At 41.2% G+C, this 20,919-nt stretch overlaps 1 protein-coding gene and 1 long non-coding RNA gene across 3 annotated transcripts; one reads left to right on the top strand and one right to left on the bottom strand.

The window, feature by feature from the left end:
• Positions 1-245: 245 nt before the first annotated feature.
• On the bottom strand, positions 246-20,540 carry LOC120544933 (deoxyribonuclease-2-beta-like). Its single transcript, XM_039778828.1, has 9 exons — positions 20,440-20,540; positions 19,941-20,035; positions 18,354-18,454; positions 10,849-11,020; positions 6,328-6,406; positions 2,322-2,483; positions 2,013-2,234; positions 1,584-1,628; positions 246-1,278 (listed from the first exon to the last, which is right to left on the bottom strand). The coding sequence occupies exons 3-9, from the start codon at positions 18,446-18,448 to the stop codon at positions 554-556; spliced, it is 1,500 nt and encodes a 499-aa protein (XP_039634762.1). The 5' UTR covers positions 18,449-18,454; positions 19,941-20,035; positions 20,440-20,540; the 3' UTR covers positions 246-553.
• Positions 3,422-19,941, top strand: LOC120544934. Of its 2 annotated transcripts, none has more exons than XR_005636604.1 (3): positions 3,422-3,503; positions 19,068-19,103; positions 19,826-19,941. It is a non-coding gene; the product is annotated as an uncharacterized LOC120544934 (long non-coding RNA). The 2 variants fall into 2 exon arrangements; XR_005636605.1 differs by lacking the exon at positions 3,422-3,503 and adding an exon at positions 18,392-18,919.
• Positions 20,541-20,919: the final 379 nt, after the last annotated feature.

A 20,919-nucleotide genomic window follows, 5' to 3' on the forward strand; every position in this document is an offset into this window, starting at 1 on the left:
CATCCTGAATAATTAACCAATCTTTCTTTGGTATTTCACACTATTAAAGTGTTCTGAAGTTTAGAATTTTCTGTATCTCATACTGCTGCTGCAGCTGCTAGAAAAGACCAAACTGTTAAACATCTTAAAGACCTCAAACATCCAAATACCTTCCTCGGCTGAAGCAATAATTCAAATGGAACTGCTGAAGTATGGCAAAATAAAATGAGGAAGAAAAGAAGGAAAAGAAGTGTTTGGTCATTGAGTGAATCCAGTTCTTTATTTTTAATCTGCACAACAATCAGAAGAGACTTGACAAGCATATATCCTGGGTTTCTCTTCTTCTTAATGGCAGACTACAAACCAATGTTATGAGTATAACAGCATGACCTTGTCACATTTTTTCTTAATCACTTTGGCACAACATGCACAGAGTATAAGCCTTGCAGCTCAAAATATTCTGCGTTCATTTGCTATTGAATGGTATAATTATTAAATGTAATTATACACATGTTCATGGTGTAAATCTCTACATGCAAAATAGAGCAACCAACAATCACAATAACCTCTCACACTAAGAACGCTTTCCTTTAACTCTCTTTATGTAATACCAGGGAGCCTGGGGGAGGTGGACGATCACGTCCCGGTATCCTCCAGACTCAGAGTCAGAGTCAGAGTCATAGACAGAGTCTCCAGGGTCAGAGACAGAGTCTCCAGGCTCAGGGACAGAGACAGAGTCTCCAGGGTCAGAGACAGAGTCTCCAGGCTCAGGGACAGAGACAGAGTCTCCAGGGTCAGAGACAGAGTCTCCAGGCTCAGGGACAGAGACAGAGTCTCCAGGGTCAGAGACTGAGACAGAGTCTCCAGGGTCAGAGACACAGTCAGAGTAAGAGTCAGTGTCACGGTTGATGCGGCGACGCTTATAGGGACAGTTAGGGGTTAGTCTTGGGCACTCCTCAGTTCCAGCAATAACATCTTTAAATAGGTCACTTGCCTCTTTATGTCTAAAGCACAGTCCACCCCCCGGCCTTTTGTATTGGGTGACTGCTCTGTTTACATCAGCGATACAGATCAAATCATTATTATTATCTTTACCTACACACCACTTGGAATGATCATTACCAGCCTCCCAATTAACCAGCCTCTTACCCAGATTAATGTTTTTTAGATAAGCTTTTAAAGATGCAATTCTGATCACTTCATATTTTCCACTGCGGCAAGCTTCATTCTCGCTGTGCCAGGTCTGGACTCTCACATGAGTCTGGTAACGCTCTGCAATAGCGAGGTAAAGATCTCCATCTGCAAGAACAACAACACATGAGTCATGTTACAGAAACTGTTCACATCGTGACAGCTCAATGCTGACTGATGTTACACACAATACTCCTCCTAGATCCTTTACTCAGCAAATCAATAAATATGTTTCACTTGGACTCGAGTTTATGTTTGCATTGATGGTGGTTATTACACATTCTGCACATTATTGTTCAGTTTGAGGAAATACATGTTATGTTTAAAATACTTTTAGTGAACACTAAAGTGCAGTGAATTATGTTCATGTAAAAAATGTAAAACAAATGTGACTGAAAATAAAATGTTGTTACCAAATATGTTGTCATCAAGTATCCTCTCTCCTCCTGCTGTACGTACTGAAAACAACCAAACAGTAGAATTATCAGTGAGTGTAATCTTCTTCACATCTGAGCCAGGTTTTCCTGACATGTACAGTTATTTAGACTAAAAACCTTTCTAATGTTATGGGAACACACAGAGTCTCTTTAATAAGAACATTTGGGAGGTTTCCTTTCTGAAGACTGTTGAATCATGAAGTCAGTGATCTTCAGCAGCTCCACACATTTAAATGTAACCAGTTCTAACCAGTCCCAGGCTGGACTCAATCATTAAGATAAACACACTGATGTTAAACTACAGTACAAGCTTCTCTCATTTCCACAGTAAAAATGTAACTTTTCTTTGTAACTTTGTCTTTACTAAGTTAGGTAATGGTTCAAACCATCATGCAGATATCTTACTATCAATTTTGCGTTTAGCAAAGCTACGAAACTGTCTTCTTGTTCCTGTTAATCCTTCTGATGTTACTCCTGCTGATGTCAGGAGCTGGGTTTTAATTTGATTTGCGTCACGTCTTGGTCTTTCCTCCAAGTCTTTCTCTGTAGCCTGTTTAAGCTGGTCATGGAAACCAGTTGGAATATGATGATCAAACGGGAAAGCTGCGATGTCCAGCAGGTGTTGACCTTCAAACAGTACAACAAGACAACATTAACATCATATTCAAATCAACCACTAGAACATAAATATGAAGATGTAACTAATAACATTACCTATGTGTTGGAACTGGTCGTAGTTGAATGTTACACAGATAAACGTCTGAGCATTCGCTGCTCCGCTGCGTGGCCAGAACTTCTCTGGATCTCTTTTGAAAGGGAACTGTGGTAGACTGTGTAAGAGCCAGACTCCTGTAGTTTTATCCATCATCACAACTCCTGAAACATCAACAGATAGACAGATAACTATTGGCTGATGATTGTTTATAGTCCTAATATGTGACTTCCAGATGATAGACTGGAGCAGAGATCTAATGGAGGGATCCTCCAGCTCAAGATGTCTCTGAGCTCTGTTGCTGCTCTGATGATACTTTTAGGGCGTTTTCACACATGAAGGTCCAAACCAAGGTTCATGTTTTTGTTACATTGTATACATTTGATCTGGTAAGTTTTGGTTTCACATTGCAGTAAAGATCTATACGTGACAAAACTACGTCCTGCCGTCATCACATACGTGAGCTGCGTCTCCAGATACTTGGAACTGATTGGTCTGTAGACGGGCTTCCCCGTCCTCTCGTATCCTCTCTCTGGGTCAGAGGCGTAGGCAGTAATGGGCCAGGGCGGCACTGGCCCGTCCACTTTACTCACTGGCCCGTCCACTTTACTCACTGGCCCGTCCACTTTACTCACTGGCCCGTCCACTTTACTCACTGGCCCGCCCACTTTACTCACTGGCCCGCCCACTTTACTCACTGGCCCGCCCACTTTACTCACTGGCCCGTCCAGCCAAGTTTGATCAAAATACGTTTTGTTATGAAAAATATTCAAATGTATGCAAAAAAAGAAATAATAACAGTACTAGCTAGTTGTGTGTGTTTAATGTGTATTTTCTTCTGATTAAAACAAAACTGTTTAAACCAAACAATCAAACAATTAGATCAAACGCCTTCGGAACGTAGTTGGTTGCTATGGTAACAACAGGCAGACTCTCCGGGCTGCCTTCAGCAGCTAACGTTAGCTAGCTGGCTGTTTAGACAACGTAGCTAGCTACCACGGATGTGTTAAGCAATGCACTGTTAAAAGTTACCGCGACAACAATGGCTTCTCTTTAAAGTGGTATGGACAGTTTTCTTGGATAGAATCCAGTGTAAATAAAGTGTAAAGCTTTTCTGCAGCATGTGCAGACATTTCCCCAGCGGAGCTGACGGCCCATCAGCCAGAGAGGAGGCCCTCACACAGGTAACATTAAGTCAAACGTCTTTAACGCTTCTTGTGTTATTAGCTAATTAAGTAACCTAGCTAACCTAGAAACCTTCCTATTTTAGTAAGAAATGGTGAATACTGATGATGGCTTCATGGTTTTGTTTTGCCCACATTAAATAAGATAAACTTTCTATGTGTGTCCACTCTTCATTGTTTCTTTTCCTCATTGGCCGTATTAATACACTGTCAGAGTTTGCATTCTTCAATTTTCTTTTTGTAGCCATTTTGCTCATATCTAGTTCAAGCTCCTTTCTTCCATTATTCCATTGCTGCTTCCATTTCCTACTATTTCTCATATTTCCTTCCTGCTATTTTCCATTATTTCCTTGTTCTATATTTTATCCCTGTCTTTCTTCTTTTGGCTTTTATTCCATTTATATTCATTATTCCATTATATTTGTCTATCATTCTTTCCGTCCATCTTTTCTTTCTTCATCCATTCTTTCTGGGTGGGGTTTCCTCACTCTCCTATGTTGCTGTGTTTTCCTTTGACTGCTACTGCTGTACTGATTCTGCCCCTCCACTGTCTGCTGTTCCTACTGACTGCTGCCTCCACGGCTGCTGCTCTCCTACGGCTGCTATTTCCTCTCCCTGCTGCTCCTCTCGACTGCTACTCTCCAGTTTCTTCTCCCTGACTGTGTTCCTGCTCTCCACTGCTCCTGCTGCTCTCTCCACTGACTGCTGCTCTCCTATGACTGCTGCTCTCTCCTACTGACTGCTCTCTCCTACTGACTGCTGCTTTCTCTCTCCTGCCGACTGCTGCTCTCCCCTGCTCTCCCCTGTTCTCTGCTGCTTTCCTCCTACTGACTGCTACTCTCCTACTGCTACTCTCCTACTGACTGCTGCTCTCTCCTACACTGCTACTCTCTCCTACTGACTGCTGCTCTCCCTAGCTGCTGCTCCTCTCCTACTGACTGCTGCTCTCTCCTCCTACTGACTGCTGCTCTCTCCTACTATGCTACTCTCTCCTACTGACTGCTGCTCTCTCCTACTGACTGCTACTCTCTCCTACTGACTGCTACTCTCTCCTACTGACTGCTACTCTCCCCTACTGACTGCTACTCTCCCTACTGACTGCTACTCTCTCCTACTGACTGCTACTCTCCCCTACTGACTGCTACTCTCCCCTACTGACTGCTGCTCTCTCCTACTGACTGCTGCTCTCTCCTACTGACTGCTACTCTCTCCTACTGACTGCTGCTCTCTCCTACTGACTGCTACTCTCTCCTACTGACTGCTACTCTCTCCTACTGACTGCTGCTCTCTTCTACTGACTGCTGTTCTCTCCTACTGACTGCTCCTCTCCTTTACTGCCGCGTCTCTTTTTGTTTTGTTGTGATGTTGAGAAGCGAGACACGGGAACGTTCTTTCTGAAGCATTTATTCAGAGACAAACTGAAACCTAAACTGTACGTTTACTACCACTTAACTAATAACCTGCTGATGTATTCTAAGCTCTGAAAGCCGACAGCTGTCTGCTGTGAGCGCTGACACCATTACCGTCTCTCACGTATAGGCTAACCACCGAGCTATTCCTTAAAGGAGCTTCCCCGTTCTTGTAACACAAGGGGAGCCTGCCAGAGCTTCTTGTATTTGGTGTGAAAGTCTGAATCATCCAAAAAATGCTTTCACACTATAAACGAACCGGACCATGGTTCAGTTTGGTCCGGACCGAGACCACCTCTTTTTATCAGACCAAAATTTGGTCTTTTGATCCGGACCGTGGTCCGGGGGAGGTTTCACTCCAGTAATTTTGGTTTGGATCAAACTGTAAAGTCCGACAGTCCAGACCAAATGAGGTAGGTGTAAAAATGCCCTTAGAGTTTTTTTTATCAGCATGAGTCACTCTTCTTTTTGATTTAGTTCACTATGATCTGATGTAAACACAGATCTCATTCAAAAGATTCAAAGACTGAACAAACAGGACTCACAGATCCTTGATAAGATAACAGAGATGTGATGTCATTACATACAACAAATATGACATCACACTGAGCCAGTGTTGGGAAAGTTCACTTTCTCCATTAACTAGTTCAAAGTTCAGATCACAAATTTTAAAATGAACTGGTTCAGTTCATAGTTCATACTTCAACATGTTGAACTAAATTCTCAGTTCCAAAAATGAACTAGTTCACAGTTCTTTTTTTCCATATGTTGCTGCGAGCAAATATTTTTCAAAATTATTGCCACAGCCCACAGAACCACAGACAGCAATTATTTGATCAGTTTTAACACTGAAACTATGCGTCAGATTTCATCTTCATAATCAGTTCAGCGTGCCGTTTCAGGTTTGCTGTGGATGGGACTGAAATGCGGATTTTCTGTTTGAAAGCCGGCGGGCAAAGTTTGCACAGAAATGTCAGATTTTTCCATCCTCAGCGACCTCATCATAAAACTGGTTTAAATTACCATACGAAGCCTCCATGCTGCTTTTTGTTTTGATGATGCATACGGCGGTGCGACACTGGTGGCTGGTGTTGCCAGATTGGGTGTTTTTTCCGCTACATATGAAGGCCTGTTTACGGTGTGTTTTAGCCCTGGTTTTGGCCTGGAAGGCTCTGTAGAAACTGAGAGAGCGTGCCGTTCACAGACACCAGAATGAAGGAGTTCACGGTAACGTTCATCAGGCAGTAATACGGTACGTTCAGTTCACGTTCACCCAAAATATGAGTTCATGAACTATCGTTCAATGAACGCATTCAGGCACAACACTGCACTGAGCAGCCTCTGTCCTCTGTGATGAAAACCTGATGGAGGATCAGAGAGATGTTTCCTGTGAGAGTGATGCGTTCTCTACTCACCTTTACTGTGGCCATACTCAGCAAAAGCATTACATCCTGGAGGTTGATCGCTGTAGGTGATGAATCCAAAGTTGTCTGTCTATAAATGATGCAGAATGAAGAGAAGAAACATTATAATGTTGTAATTACTGGGATGTAGCGGCCAATCCAGAGAGGGGAACAGCAAGGTACCAGGGCTGGACTGGGGTAAAAACATCACCCCTGGACGTTTGAGACCCAGACCAGCCCACCAACCATCCTCCCACTCCCCTTCAACACATGTACCAGCACGGTTCAACATCGGTACAATGGTAGATTTGATGGCCTCACCAGCCAACATTTTTTTTTTACATTCACTATCCATTTGGATGGTGGACAAAAAGTTAATGTTAAACCCTGCATACCAGCCCCTAATACTCTCTCTTAGCTGAGTGGTGAGTAAGAAATAGACTACAGTTTGCTGCTCTGCTGCATCACAGATTGCTAAACATGTAACATAGTTGAATGGGTTCAGGTTAAATTCTACTAAATTGGCACAACTACGCCATCTACTGTTAAAAGCTGTACCTGCTTCGAGTAGTTGTAGCGCAGCATTATGGGAAATTCATCACAGCAATGAAGGATTTCCAACGAGGTAACATGTCTGTGAATGCTTGTGGACAATATAGTGTTAACTACTTGAAAAGCACTTAAAAGTTGACCCAGTTTGTTTGGTTAGATATAATAATTGTCTGAAGTTTTTTTGGCAATGAGTGTATTTAGTTACCAGCTGTTTTACCACTCGAAAAATATTTTCTGCATGCTAACTAGCACCTACATGTGCCGTCTTTCCAGACAGAGCATGCTAGCTGTTGTCCTTTTGAGATGAGCATTTACACACTGTTGTCTTCCATTGGAAATGCAGTCCGAGGCTGAATAAACTGGCTGTTACCAACCTGACTGGCTCCTTGTGAGAGTAAACCCTGACTGCAGTACGCAGATCGAGGAGTTGCTCAATGTGGGTGGAGCTAAACGTTTGACTCCGCCCACTTGCCCAATAGCATGATAGCAACTGAAGAGGAAGAATGTGTGTCTGAGGGAAAAACACAGGACTTTCACCTCTTAATACATTCATGCTTTCACCCCAGAGACCGGGGCTCATTTCCCGCAAGTCACGTTTGCTTTCCCCGTTCTTATTTTCCTAATACCAACCGGTTCTTCCTTTCCTAAACCCAACCCCATTGTTCCTTTCCATTTTTCTAATTAAAATATAATTATTTATTATAATCTCTATATATTTTTTATAATTAAATTATAATTATTTATTATAATCTATATATATATATATATATATAAAAAATAAAAAAAATATATAAAAAATATTATAATCGCTGTCCGTTTAGCTCCGCCCACATTTAGCATTGACCAGATGGCGCCAGCGCGGAGTCAAACATTTAGCTCCGCCCACATTTAGCCCAACCCCGATCTGCGTACTGCAGTCAGGTGCAATTAACGATTGATACCAGAGACATCTCACGATCCTTCTTCCTGTATTTACTGTCTTGCTCCCGCCCCCAGACATATCCTACCAATAAGAGGGCTGGACGTTCTTGCCTGATTTATAATGACGCAATTTGGTATGCTTGGATTTTTCCAGGTGTGAAACCGAACCAAACCAAACCGACCGAAGGCAAATCGCTCCAAGTTTACAAACTCACCAACTAATTTAGACCAAAGCAGGGTGGAGCATGGTGTCATCAAGATGTCTTATATAGTAAACAAGTGAAAAGTCTGTAAGTTAAACTAAAGCTGCATTTTATACACAGTAAGCAGCTTATGTTAGTGGAATGTGGATAAATCAGAAAGTTATAGTACTATGTTTGCAAGTGCCTTAGCTTGCTAACAGCTAACTGGTCTCTGGTAGACAAAGGGTGCTAAAATCAACGTTTGACATGCTTAACCCTTGTGTTGTCCTCCATTCAACCATGCACTTATCGTCCTCCTGGGTCAAATCAACATGTTTTTGTGTCTTTTTTGACACTTCGCTCTTTTTTCAGTGTTTTTGGCACTTTTTTTTTTTTACATTTAGCGTGTCTTTTCACAGCCATGTACAATATAAACACCAACTTATTACCACCAGTTTTACACATGGTCAATAAACATCATTTATAGTAAATTATACCTTATTCTTCAGTTAAAAAAGCAGAAATTATTAATTATTTTTATTACATTGCATGTCATTTAGCTGACGCTTTTATCCAAAGCAACTTACAATCAGAGCATATGAGCGGAGTGGAGCGGTGAGAATCTCAGCTCATCGCTCATGGAAGTGTTCACCCCCCCGCTCAAAGCTCCATCACCCAGTCACATTAGCTACATGAGACAGAGACAAAGCGACAGGCTGCCATTCATTTTCAACGGGAGTGGCCGTTTGCCAGCCAGTGTTGCCAACTCCTCAGTAAGGAAAGTCGCTATTGGCTGTCCTAAAAGTCGCTAGAAGTCGCTAGATGACGTCATCTAGCCTGAGCGCCCTGCGCTCAGTCTAAGACCCGCCCGCTCACGCTCCACTCCGCTCACATGCTCTGCTTGCAATTAAGTGCTTTCAACCTTGAAGGTGCAAACTCCAGACAACAAGTAATAAGTGCAACTACATTAGCTTTAAAATAAGTAATGCTACAAAGAGCCATATCAAAGTGCAGCATCAACAAATATATATATATATATATATTTTTTTTTCCCCACATTCTTTATCCGAGGTGTAGTCTGAAGAGATGTGTTTTTAGACTTCGGCGGAAGATGTGTAGGCTTTCAGCCATCCTGATGTCGATGGGGAGCTCGTTCCACCATTTGGGAGCCAGGACAGTGAACAGTCAGGATCTGGTTGAGTGATTAGTTCTCCCTCGCTGTGGGGGGGCAGCAAGCAGTTTGGCTGATGCAGAGAGAAGTGGGCGGGTTGGGGTGTATGGTTGGACCATGTCCTGGATGTAGGCTGGGGCTGATCCGTTCATGGCCCTTTATGTAAGTACTAGTGTACTGTATGAGAGGACTAGTGTACTGTATGAGAGTACTAGTGTACTGTATGAGAGGACTAGTGTACTGTATGAGAGGACTAGTGTACTGTATGAGAGTACTAGTGTACTGTATGAGAGGACTAGTGTACTGTATGAGAGTACTAGTGTACTGTATGAGAGTACTAGTGTACTGTATGTGAGAGTACTAGTGTACTGTGTATGAGAGTACTAGTGTATCTGTATAAGAGGACTAGTGTACTGTATGAGAGTACTAGTGTACTGTATGAGAGGACTAGTGTACTGTATGAGAGTACTAGTGTACTGTATGAGAGGACTAGTGTACTGTATGAGAGGACTAGTGTACTGTATGAGAGGACTAGTGTACTGTATGAGAGTACTAGTGTACTGTATGAGAGGACTAGTGTACTGTATGAGAGTACTAGTGTACTGTATGAGAGTACTAGTGTACTGTATGAGAGGACTAGTGTACTGTATGAGAGTACTAGTGTACTGTATGAGAGTACTAGTGTACTGTATGAGAGGACTAGTGTACTGTATGAGAGTACTAGTGTACTGTATGAGAGTACTAGTGTACTGTATGAGAGCACTAGTGTACTGTATGAGAGTACTAGTGTACTGTATGAGAGTACTAGTGTACTGTATGAGAGTACTAGAGTCTTGAAGTGGATGCGGGCTGCAATTGGTAACCAGTGAAGAGAGCGGAGGAGCGGTGTAGTGTGAGAGATATTTGGGGAGGTTGAAGACAAGTCGAGCTGCTGCGTTCTGAATGAGCTGCAGGGGTCGGATGGCACATGCAGGCAGGCCAATCAGGAGGGAGCATGCAGGCAGGCCAATCAGGAGGGAGCATGCAGGCAGGCCAATCAGGAGGGACTTGCAGTAGTCTACTGTAGACGTGAGATGACTAGAGCCTGAACCAGAACCTGAGCCGCCTTCTGCGTTAGAAGGGGACGTATCCTTCTGATGTTATGCAGCATGGATCTACACGATCTGGTGGTTGCAGCAATGTTAGCAGTGAAGGAGAGTTGGTCGTCAAGTGTCACACCCAGGTTTCTAGCAGTCCTTAGTCATTTCGACTAATATTAAAGGTAGGATAATCAAAGACTGGTATATGCCAACGTTCAGTTGGGATGCTGTTTCGAAACATTTAAAAAAAAATTTCAAATGTTGAAAAATTGAATAAAACACCCAAAATTCAATTAAAGTAGAGAGCCGATCATTTGTTGTACTTGCGAAGCGAGTTGTATGGAATCATAAATGTTATTTTGGGTAATTAAAATTGGGTAGTTATTAAAGAAACCCATAATTCTAATATGGAATTTTTTAGAAGACAACACAAACTTTAAAATATTTACTCACCTGTTGTGTGTTGAACAGTTTCAACAGAGCACATTGAGATATTTTAGGAAAATTTTAGGAAAGCTAGATGATGCTTTATAATTAGTACAGACCATAATATCTATCCATCAGTTTGAGTCATGGTTTCATTTTTATCAAAATAGAAACAGAGCTGCAGTTTAAACATGATTCTCACCATTGATGTGGTAAAAATGGGCCGCAGGGTGTTTGCCAGGACACCTTCAGGATGGTTGATGAGCTTCTGGGGATCTAAGGTCTCCTCTTTCTTCCCAGCTGAATCAATGTAAAGATATTCCAAACCTGTAGTTCCGATGTTATTCAGTCTGGGTGCCTTGTAGATGATGTACCTGATGATGAGTAGAGAAGAGAAACATCAATGTGCAGAGAGGACAGAGACTCATAAAGCAATAAATCTAGTCTCTTGAGTCTTGAATCATGTTCAGAGCGACCAAACTTCTCTCTACACCCTGAATATATCTGCGTTTGTATCTGAATATCAAAAGAAACGTTAGAGTGTGAACTGGTGAAGCTGTGGCTTTGATTGTTCTGTGTAAAGCACTTTATGACACCAGTAATTGAATGTTTGTCTGATGAACAGCTGGCACCTTGCAGCCAGTGTGTAAATGTGAGTGTGAATGTGTGAAAGCTGGCTTGTATTCTAAAGCTTTAAGTTGTCGCTAAATCTAGAAAAGCGCTGGATAAATACAGTCCATTTCCTTCAGAACTGTTTCAGTGTATTTGTGGAAGACTTTAGTGCATGGATTTAGCGGGGCGTTTAGGGGTCTCTCCTTAAGAAAATGTTAGCTTTTCAATTAAAAAATATGCAATTTCACATCATTTTGGACCGTTATTATTACCATATCTGTGTCTAAAATGTTGGAAAATCTAGAGCATATAATACATACATAACACTCAAAAAACTTTAATGACAAAACTTTAGATTAGATCTGAGAGAAGTAATTTAGTTAGTTTTGATGTTCACATTGATTTAACATTAATTTGGTTTGGCTTTCACTGCAACTACCAATTGTTTTCATGGTGGATTAATGTGTGGATTATGTTCTGGATGAATGGATGAGTTGTTTGGTCTCTAAAATGTGGATCAGAGTTTCCCAAAGTCCAAGAGGACGTCCTCAAATGTCTTGTTTTGTCCACAACTCAAAGATATTCAGTTTCCTGTCCCAGAGGAGAGAAGAAACTAGAACATATTCACATTTAACACGCTGACATCACACGAGTTTACCTGTTTTATCATAAAAAAATGACGCTGATGAATAGATTATCAGAATAGTTGGCCATAATAGTTGAGGACTAATCCATTCATCTCTGCAGTTGTTGGCCAAACTGTACCTGTCAGCTTTTGTAATGTGAGGATTTTCTTTGTCTTACATGACGTTTAATTCAATTTATTTGGTGTTTGAACTGTTTGTTAGGTTTGAGTCTATATACAGTGTTGGCCCCAAAATGCAGAGACAGAGACTGACTGTAGATAAGAGAGGTTTTTGTGATCCGTCCACACCAAAAAAGGATGAGAGGAGCCTCCACTCCTGGAGAGCCAGGACCACAGCCACAAGTTCCTTGTTGCCAGAGGTGGAAAGTAACAAAATACATTTACTCACGTTACTGTATTGAGTAGTTTTGTAGTGTATTTTGTATTTTTCAAGTAGTTTTTAAAATTGATATTTTAAAATGTACTTGATTACATTTTGAGTGAAGGATTGTATTTCGCTACATTACAAATCCCATCCGTTACTGAGTAATAAAAGAAAAAAATGAAAGGAAAAAAACAAATCGCGCCCGGAATGACTACACCAGACCATAGACCGTAATCTAATACATCCATGACTGTAAATGCACCAGCATTCTCTATCATGCACGAACGTATGCAGCTTCTTCTTCTCTGGTTGCAAGTTGCAATTAAAAAGAAGTAGAAGAAGAACTGCAATGTGTCGGACCAATGTGTTGGACCCATGGATGTAAAGGTGCTGACACACGGGGCCGATAATCGGCCGTGGGACAGTTTGGCGAGGTCGGTGACTCGAATCTGTTCGGTGTGTCCCGTGCCGTAGTCAGTCTGGGGGGCTGTCGGCGTTCATTTTGGCCGACCTGACATGTTCGGTCGGAGGGGGGGGGGGGCAGTCGGGACTCACCCGGAAATGACGAGCTGGATGAGGTGACTAGAGTCTCTCAAAATCTGATGAAAATCTTCTAAACTGACCTTTGTTGATCTGATATGAAGACAGATTCAGCGACTGCATCACGGCCTATTTCTCTCTTCAAATGTTTTCAGAAACATGTTTCAGTGAACTATTTTGGTCCAATATGAGATCAGATTCTGAACGCCCGCCACGACAGTCTGGCTTTGAATTTCCAGAGAAAACAAACCCCACGTGACGCGTTTGTCCAATCAGCTGCCGGTTTTCATTTCTTGGGCAACATTACAGAGTAGCGGCGCCTGCTGTTATAGAGATGTATTAGGTCTCGTCTCCTCTCGTCTTGTCGGTGTGTTCTGTGGCAGTTTTTGGACCAACACGGGGAGACCGATCATCTCGGCTGGCTTTACTGCCGAGGGTCGGCTGTCGGCCCTGTGTGCCCACACCTTAAGTAGTAGTAAGAGAACCTGGAACTGAGTGGGAGACGTTAGCATGGACGTACATTAAATTCAATTCAATTCAATTTTATTTATAGTATCAAATCATAACGAAGTTACATTTCACTTTACAGATGTATATTACATTCCACTCTATTCTATTCATTTCCAATCCATTCCAATTACAGTAATTCCCTTGGAAAAAAAATCCGAAAAAAAAGACAAACACTCAAAATTTTTAGGCTATTACGGGCGGTTGGGGAGTCGATGAACACATGGCGATAATAGTCACAATAATAATGGAACAATGACTTCAAATGGTAGTCGTAGTAGTTCATGTCATATCAGGGCGCTGCAGGGCATTACAGGATGTAGCGTGGCCCAGCAGAGCATGGATGGACGTAGCAGGAAGCAGCAGGGTTCAGCAGGAAGCAGCAGGAAGCAGCAGGAAGCAGCAGGGTTCAGCAGGAAGCAGCAGGGTTCAGCAGGAAGCAGCAGGAAGCAGCAGGGTTCAGCAGGAAGCAGCAGGAAGCAGCAGGGGTTCAGCAGGAAGCAGCAGGGTTCAGCAGGAAGCAGCAGGGTTCAGCAGGAAGCTGCAGGGTTCAGCAGGAAGCAGCAGGGTTCAGCAGGAAGCTGCAGGGTTCAGCAGGAAGCAGCAGGAAGCAGCAGGGGTTCAGCAGGAAGCAGCAGCAGGGTTCAGCAGGAAGCGACAGTTAGCGCAGGGTTAAGCAGGGGAGAGCGGGTTCAGCAGGAAGGCAGCAGGTTTGCAGCAAAGGTAAAGCTTCAGGGTTCAAGCAGTTCAGGAGTCAGAGTGAAAGGTTAAGGGTGCAGGGTTCAGCAGGAAGCTGCAGGGTTCAGCAGGAAGCTGCAGGGTTCAGCAGGACGCAGCATGACATTGCAGGGCACCGCAATAAAATGTAAATGAGCTGTTATCCCTCTAAAATGACTTGACTGATGCAGAGTGTGCACCGACATCTGAAGCTTTGCTAGTTAAGCTGCAAAAGCAACAAGGCATCCAGGGATGCAGCAGTCAACACCAGCTTTGTGACAAACTACAAAATAGCCAAAACAGTAAGCCATTTTCTGAAGGGGAGGTAATTAAAGAGTGTTTGGTGGACTCTGCTGCGCTAATATGCCCAGAGAAAATAAGAGAGCGTTTGAACGTGTAGCGTACATTATAAATAATATTTGAGCAAGAATCTGAATTCGGGGTTTTTTTTTCCCCCCCTTTTTTTTTTTTTTTTTTTGGGAAATGAAGCCCCCCCTTCCGTGGGTTAGGGTGACAACGTAGGCTATGTAGGAGACTGGCTAAATTAATTCACATGCATCTGAAAACTGAAAAGTGCTTTATAAATGAAATGTATTATTATTTATCTATTTAGCTCATATGGGCTACTTAGGTGTGTAGAAGCTAGCTGCTAGTCCAGGCTGTGAACATTAGGGGCTGTTTATATTAATATAATTAACAGTCTATGGGTCTAACCCATTTATGAAGTCAAAACACGTAATTTGGCCTTTATTTGTGTTATAACTGTTGTTTGTTTGTGAAGAAAACAAGGATGGCCCTCAGAACTAACAATGTACGGTGCTTTTACTTTCAATTGATTGTTTAAAAACGTTTTATGGGATGGTCCGAACTAAAATTGCACATTATACCTTTCTAAGGATCTTAAATAACATGTGTGACATGTGTTATGTTGTTATTACATGTGTATACATTTGTATAGATGTTTATACATTTGTATAGATTTTTCTTTAATTAAAAACAAAATAGTTTTGGCTTTATGACCCCTTGTCCTATTTCCAGTTTTTTATTTTATTAAAAATTAAAAAGTAAAAAAAAGTAACTAACTTTTACTTGAAGTACATTTTAAATAAACTACTTATTACTTCTACTTGAGTAATTTTTCAAATAGGCATTTTTTCTTAGTATTGGTACTTTTACTTGAGTACAATATTTTAGTACTTTTTCCACCTCTGCCTGTTTCACGAATTTATTCTCTGAATAAATTAAGGTAACTCCATGCATTTCCCAGAAACAACAATATGAAAACAAAAAAATTAGCCATTTGCGTGATCAGTCGCAATGGAGTCGGAAGAGGAGCAGCAGAGCCAGGGCAGGAATGCGTTTCTATCTTGGAAATTCAAACAGCATTTCAACATTAAAGAAAGAGAAGGGGAACAAAATATAACTGTGCAGTGCAGCCTCTGCTTGCCAGCAACCAACCTCCTTTCAGCGTCCAAATAACTCCACCTCCAACCTGGAGAAGCATCTTAAAGTAAGTTATTCTTTTTAATTAGCCAGGGGTAGTCATCTGCTGTAGTTTTACTGGTCACCTTGTTATTTTATAGTTGTATCAGGTTATCACTGCTTAGTTGACAAGTGACTTTACATTCTTTACATTCTCCTATGTGCTGATTTACTAGCTCCAGAGCCGTTGAAAAACTGACTAAACCCGTTTGGCATGCTAGCTAACTTAGCTAAAATTAGCTCGTGGTAGCTTAGACTGCGGTTAGATTTTTATATTGCACTTTCAGGGAGTCTTGGGCCTAACACATTTGGAACAGAAGAAAACACCAGAATAGGCCTGTTTAGTAAGCTGTGATAGCCGCATTCCTACACTTATGAAATGAAATTCAATGTGGAAGTAATCGAAGTGGGGAACCTTCAGGGCCTTCTACGCCTTCAGAGAAGGCCTAAAAATAATAATACTAATAATAATAATAATACTAATCATTAAGTATTCAATAAAAATTTTATTTTTTTATTTTTTTCATTTCTATCTCATTTAATTTAATACAATACATTTAATACATTTTCTCTCATCTATGTTCTAAAGTTAAGCTTACTGTCAAGTTCATGTCCTGAAAACATGTTATCCAATCAGAATCGTCTGTCTCTATTAAGGCCCGGTTAGCTGGCTCATTCATTGGTTAGGACTTCACGAATCCGGGGAAGGCCAAGCTATGTGTTTTGGTGTAAAGAGTGACGGGCAAATTGACCAATCACGCTTTGATTTCAAGTGGGCGGGAAATAAACAAAAGATCGTAGGCCTTCATGAAGTCCGAATCTCTGCAGAGTGGCGAGAGCGGTTGAGAGACAGAGTTAAATGGCAGAAGACGAGAGTGACGTTGTGGCTAGCTTGATAGCATTGCCCTTTTCAAGGCGGCCTTTCACAGAAAAACTTGAAATAATAAAAAACGGAACTGGAATTAAAAGAAAAGGTTAAGAAAGTGGAAAGGCATTTTAAGACCGAAAATGATCAGCGATATCCATGGATGACGGGCTGTAAGAAGCTGTACTGCTGGAGTTGTTTACTTTTTACAGCTGACAAGTCATCAACCTGTGTCAGCGGCTGATTTGTCAGTCTTACAAATCTGCCAAAGTCAGCCCACCGACATCAAGATTCTGCGGCACACCTGCAAGCGACGGTCAGTTTGAAAACTTTTGGGGACACAAGAGTTGATCTTCAGCTAGATGAGCAGCGCCCACCTCCTCCATGGAGCGGTCTTTCTCTAAAGCGCATCAAGACGCACGCCAGGAACAGTACTGGACAGGATCGCCTGGGAGCTTTGGCACTGATGTCCATAGAGAAATCACTTCTTTTGGAGCTCAAATCAAAGGAAAACTTTATGACGCCGCCATTGCCCACTTTACAAAGAAAGACTGATGAATAGACTTTGTTTTCATGTAAGGTAGGCCTATGTTATAAGCCCCCTTGATTATTATTTCAAGAGATTAAGACTACTGGCCAAGTGGACATTCAGGAATTTGTATTTATTGCGGAGGTTGTCCCAGCGCAAATTTCCTTTAATTCAATATGTAATCAATCAATATATCAAACGTATCAGAAGTGTGTGGTTGGATTTTTGTTTTTAGAGGGTTTTTATTTCCCCCATGCTCACTTGTCTGTCCCTTTCCCTGTGGAGAATTAAGGAGGTTTAGTAGAACCTATACCTCCTTAGCATGGTGGCCCAGTGGTTAGCACTGTGGCATCACAGCAAGAAGGTTCTGTGTTCGAGTTTGCATGTTCTCCCCATGTTTGCGTGGGTTTCCTCCGGGTGTTCCAGTTTCCCCCACCATCTAAAAACATGTACTAGGTTCTCCAGTCAGTGCCCTTGATCAAAGCACTGGCTCAGATCTGGAGTTGGTCCCCGGGCGCTGTGATTGGCTGCCCACTGCTGCTAGATGGGTTAAATGTAGAGAATAAATTTCGCCATGTGTATGTGACAATAAAGTACCTTTACCTTACCTTACCTATAAATTAAAATTGTGACTTTAATGTATGGCGCCATGCGTAATTGTCTATGGAGAGGCATTTGCACTTCATTGCAACTTCAAAACATAGTCTTTGTATTACCAGCTTTGTGTAACTTTTGGCGTATTGTGATTTTGAAATTGTATTGTAGATTGCTGATGCTGATGGATTAATTTGTCAATGTGTGAATGATTGTAATGCGCCGTGATTTCATAGCGCTGTCCATGGTGACGGGGTGACATTCTGGGTGACCTAATTTTATATTTCCAGATTTTGGCTTTAGAGTATGTTTATTTAATTTCAACTATTTAGCCTAAATGGTCTCCAGTTTTCTGAAGTTAATGTTGAGAATGTTTCTTGTTGCGGAGAATGTTATTAACGTTATGGTCTGTTTACATCCTTGTCATCGTTAATTAAAGGATTGCAGTTGTTAAACCCTTTCAATTCATCGTACTGTTGCTTTTTTGCTTGGCGGTGATGGCCGAGGTGAAGGCCCAGCTGTAGTACTCACTACACGGATACTATTCAGAATACATTACTCAGATTGAGTAATGTAATGGAAGACAAATTTCCCATGATGTGGGACAATAAAGTTAATCTTGATTCTTGAATATGTTACAAATTACATTTTTGGGTAGGTATTCTGTATTCTGTAACGGACCACATTTTGAAAGTATCCTTCCAAACACTGCTGACATAATTCCTCTCTGCAGGTGTCAGCTGCTGAGAGAAAAAGGCAGAAGGGTGCAGTCTGCCGTCAGCAGGGGAGCGTTGAAAAAGAACCGCACCACGTTCTTGAAAAATATCGTCAAACGTTGAGTGTTGTCTCACCAGTCCACTGGTTCATCCGTTTCGTCTCTGCAGGTCACTCTTTGTCCGTCAGCGCTCCAGCAGAGCAGACTGACCATCAGGAAAATCCTCCACATAACTCCCTAAAACACACAATTACAGCAACAGTTACACCGCCACATTCACTGACCATCAGGAGAATCCTCCACATAACTCCCTAAAACACACAATTACAGCAACAGTTACACCTCCACATTCACTGACCATCAGGAGAATCCTCCACATAACTCCCTAAAACACACAATTACAGCAACAGTTACACCGCTACATTCACTGACCATCAGGAGAATCCTCCACATAACTCCCTAAAACACACAATTACAGCAACAGTTACACCGCCACATTCACTGACCATCAGGAGAATCCTCCACATAACTCCCTAAAACACACAATTACAGCAACAGTTACACCGCTACATTCACTGACCATCAGGAGAATCCTCCACATAACTCCCTAAAACACACAATTACAGCAACAGTTACACCGCCACATTCACTGACCATCAGGAGAATCCTCCACATAACTCCCTAAAACACCATGTGTAACTTGTAAGTTGCCAGATTCTAGTATCTAGTATTCCTAGTGTCTCTTCCCTGTGTTTTTGTATCATCTCTTGCCTGCCTTTGACCATGTTTTTGTCTGCTGTTTTTCTACCTTTGGACAATAATCTCCATTATCTTTTACATCTGCTTTCAGTCGTGCTTTTAGATCCACTGAGTCCCGTGACATAAGGTATGAAAGAATCTCTGTTTAGTTATTAAACTGTAAACCCGAATGCTAAAATTTGTTAAAGTTGAAGTATTTATCTTATTTAATTTAGAATGTGCCAGATGCATTAAAGGCATTTCATATACTGTATATTTTCATAAAAGATGAGTGCCTTGGCTTCTTCCTTGATGTCTAGTGGATTTGCTCAAATTAGTTAATTGGAATAAGTACTGAAAACCTAAAATTAGTTTTGAAATTCTACTTTCTTAAAACTATTGAGTGCCAGTAGCATTAACTTTCTTTTGAGTTTATTAAACTCAGATTTCTTGATGAATAATAACTCTTTTGCAGGTTAAATAACCACTACTACTACACAGTTTTAACATTATTTATATCCTATTTTATTAACAGAACAAATCAACAGCTCATGCAAATAACATTAGAATCATTGAATCAATATTTTTTGGGATAGGCAGAACCAATACATTATATATGTACAGTATATAGTTATGTCAAATACATTTTCCTCATGCATTTAAATGTGGTGCATCTCCTGACCTCTCATTATCACATCAGAGGTGTCTGTATGTGGAAACTTCTCTCTAGACTCCATCTTTAGTAACATTAGTCCTTTTAAATGCTCAACCAACAACACAACAACACTGGACCGACTGGAGGGTCCAGTAGGTGTTAAAGAGGTGTTAAATATTTCACATTATGGCTTTACTATTTCTTCTTTTCTTTAGTTTTTTAGGGACACCTTTGAGAGACCTGTTGGTCTCAGGAGCAGAGCAGCAGCTGATGTAACAAACAGGAAGACAGACTGACTCAGCAGAAAACCATCCAACCTGTGATCCATACCTGAGTTTTTGAAGTCCTGGTCAACCCAGAAAGAGGTCCAGAGAAATGGATCTGAAGTTCCTGAAGCTTGTTGACACACAGACTACAGAAACTGTCTGGAAGAAAGAAAATAATAAATTATATAATGTACAGTAGTACGTTCATATGTTCAGTTATTAGTTATGTAAAATACATTTTCCTGATGCATTTCTGAATCAGAAGGGGTTTAATTGCGAAGTACGTTTTTTAACACATACAAGGAATTTGTTTTGGTGTTGTTGGTGCACGTCACACATTCTCTAAATGGAATATTAAACAATATAAGTATAGGTATAAACAATATAACTATAAGTATATGGACACAGTATGTATTAAATAAAAAATAAAGATAGAAATAAAAAAAGCATTACAGCAGAGAGAGTACAGTGGCATGAAGAGCCAGGGGTGGAGTGGATTTATGTCTGGTATTACCTCCTGATATTATTATTTTAAAGTATTTCCAGTTTCAAAGTGTTCTTACCTGTGTTGTTGGTCTGTGATGTTGAGGAGGCAGAGAGCAGTTTATATATCTGTAGAGAGGGAGGACGCTCTGTGGTCACATGATTTCACAGAAACAGTTTGACTTCAAAATAAGTAAATGCACTAAAAACAGGAGGGTAAGAGAGGACACTCGGTGGTCATGTGATTTCACAGAAATGTAGGGCCGGAGTGGGACTCATTTTCAGCGCTGGAGTTTTCGGCCCACTTCACTTTCCGACTGACTATAATAAAACAATGTAATTTAAACATTAGAATATTAGTTTACAATACTTAATATATAATAATATGTTAGTATATACTGTAAGTCTGCAACATTGCACTGTTCTCTACAACCTTGTAGTTCAGTGCATTTTTGTAAAATATTTCCAATTCAGTGCAAACACAGTGTTGCTTCAATAGGGATGTAAGAAAAAAATCAATACACTTGAGCATATTTTATTTTGCAATACTGTATCGATTT

The sequence above is a fragment of the Perca fluviatilis genome, chromosome 17 (genome assembly GCF_010015445.1).
Source record: "Perca fluviatilis chromosome 17, GENO_Pfluv_1.0, whole genome shotgun sequence".
Classification (NCBI taxonomy): Eukaryota; Metazoa; Chordata; class Actinopteri; order Perciformes; family Percidae; genus Perca; species Perca fluviatilis.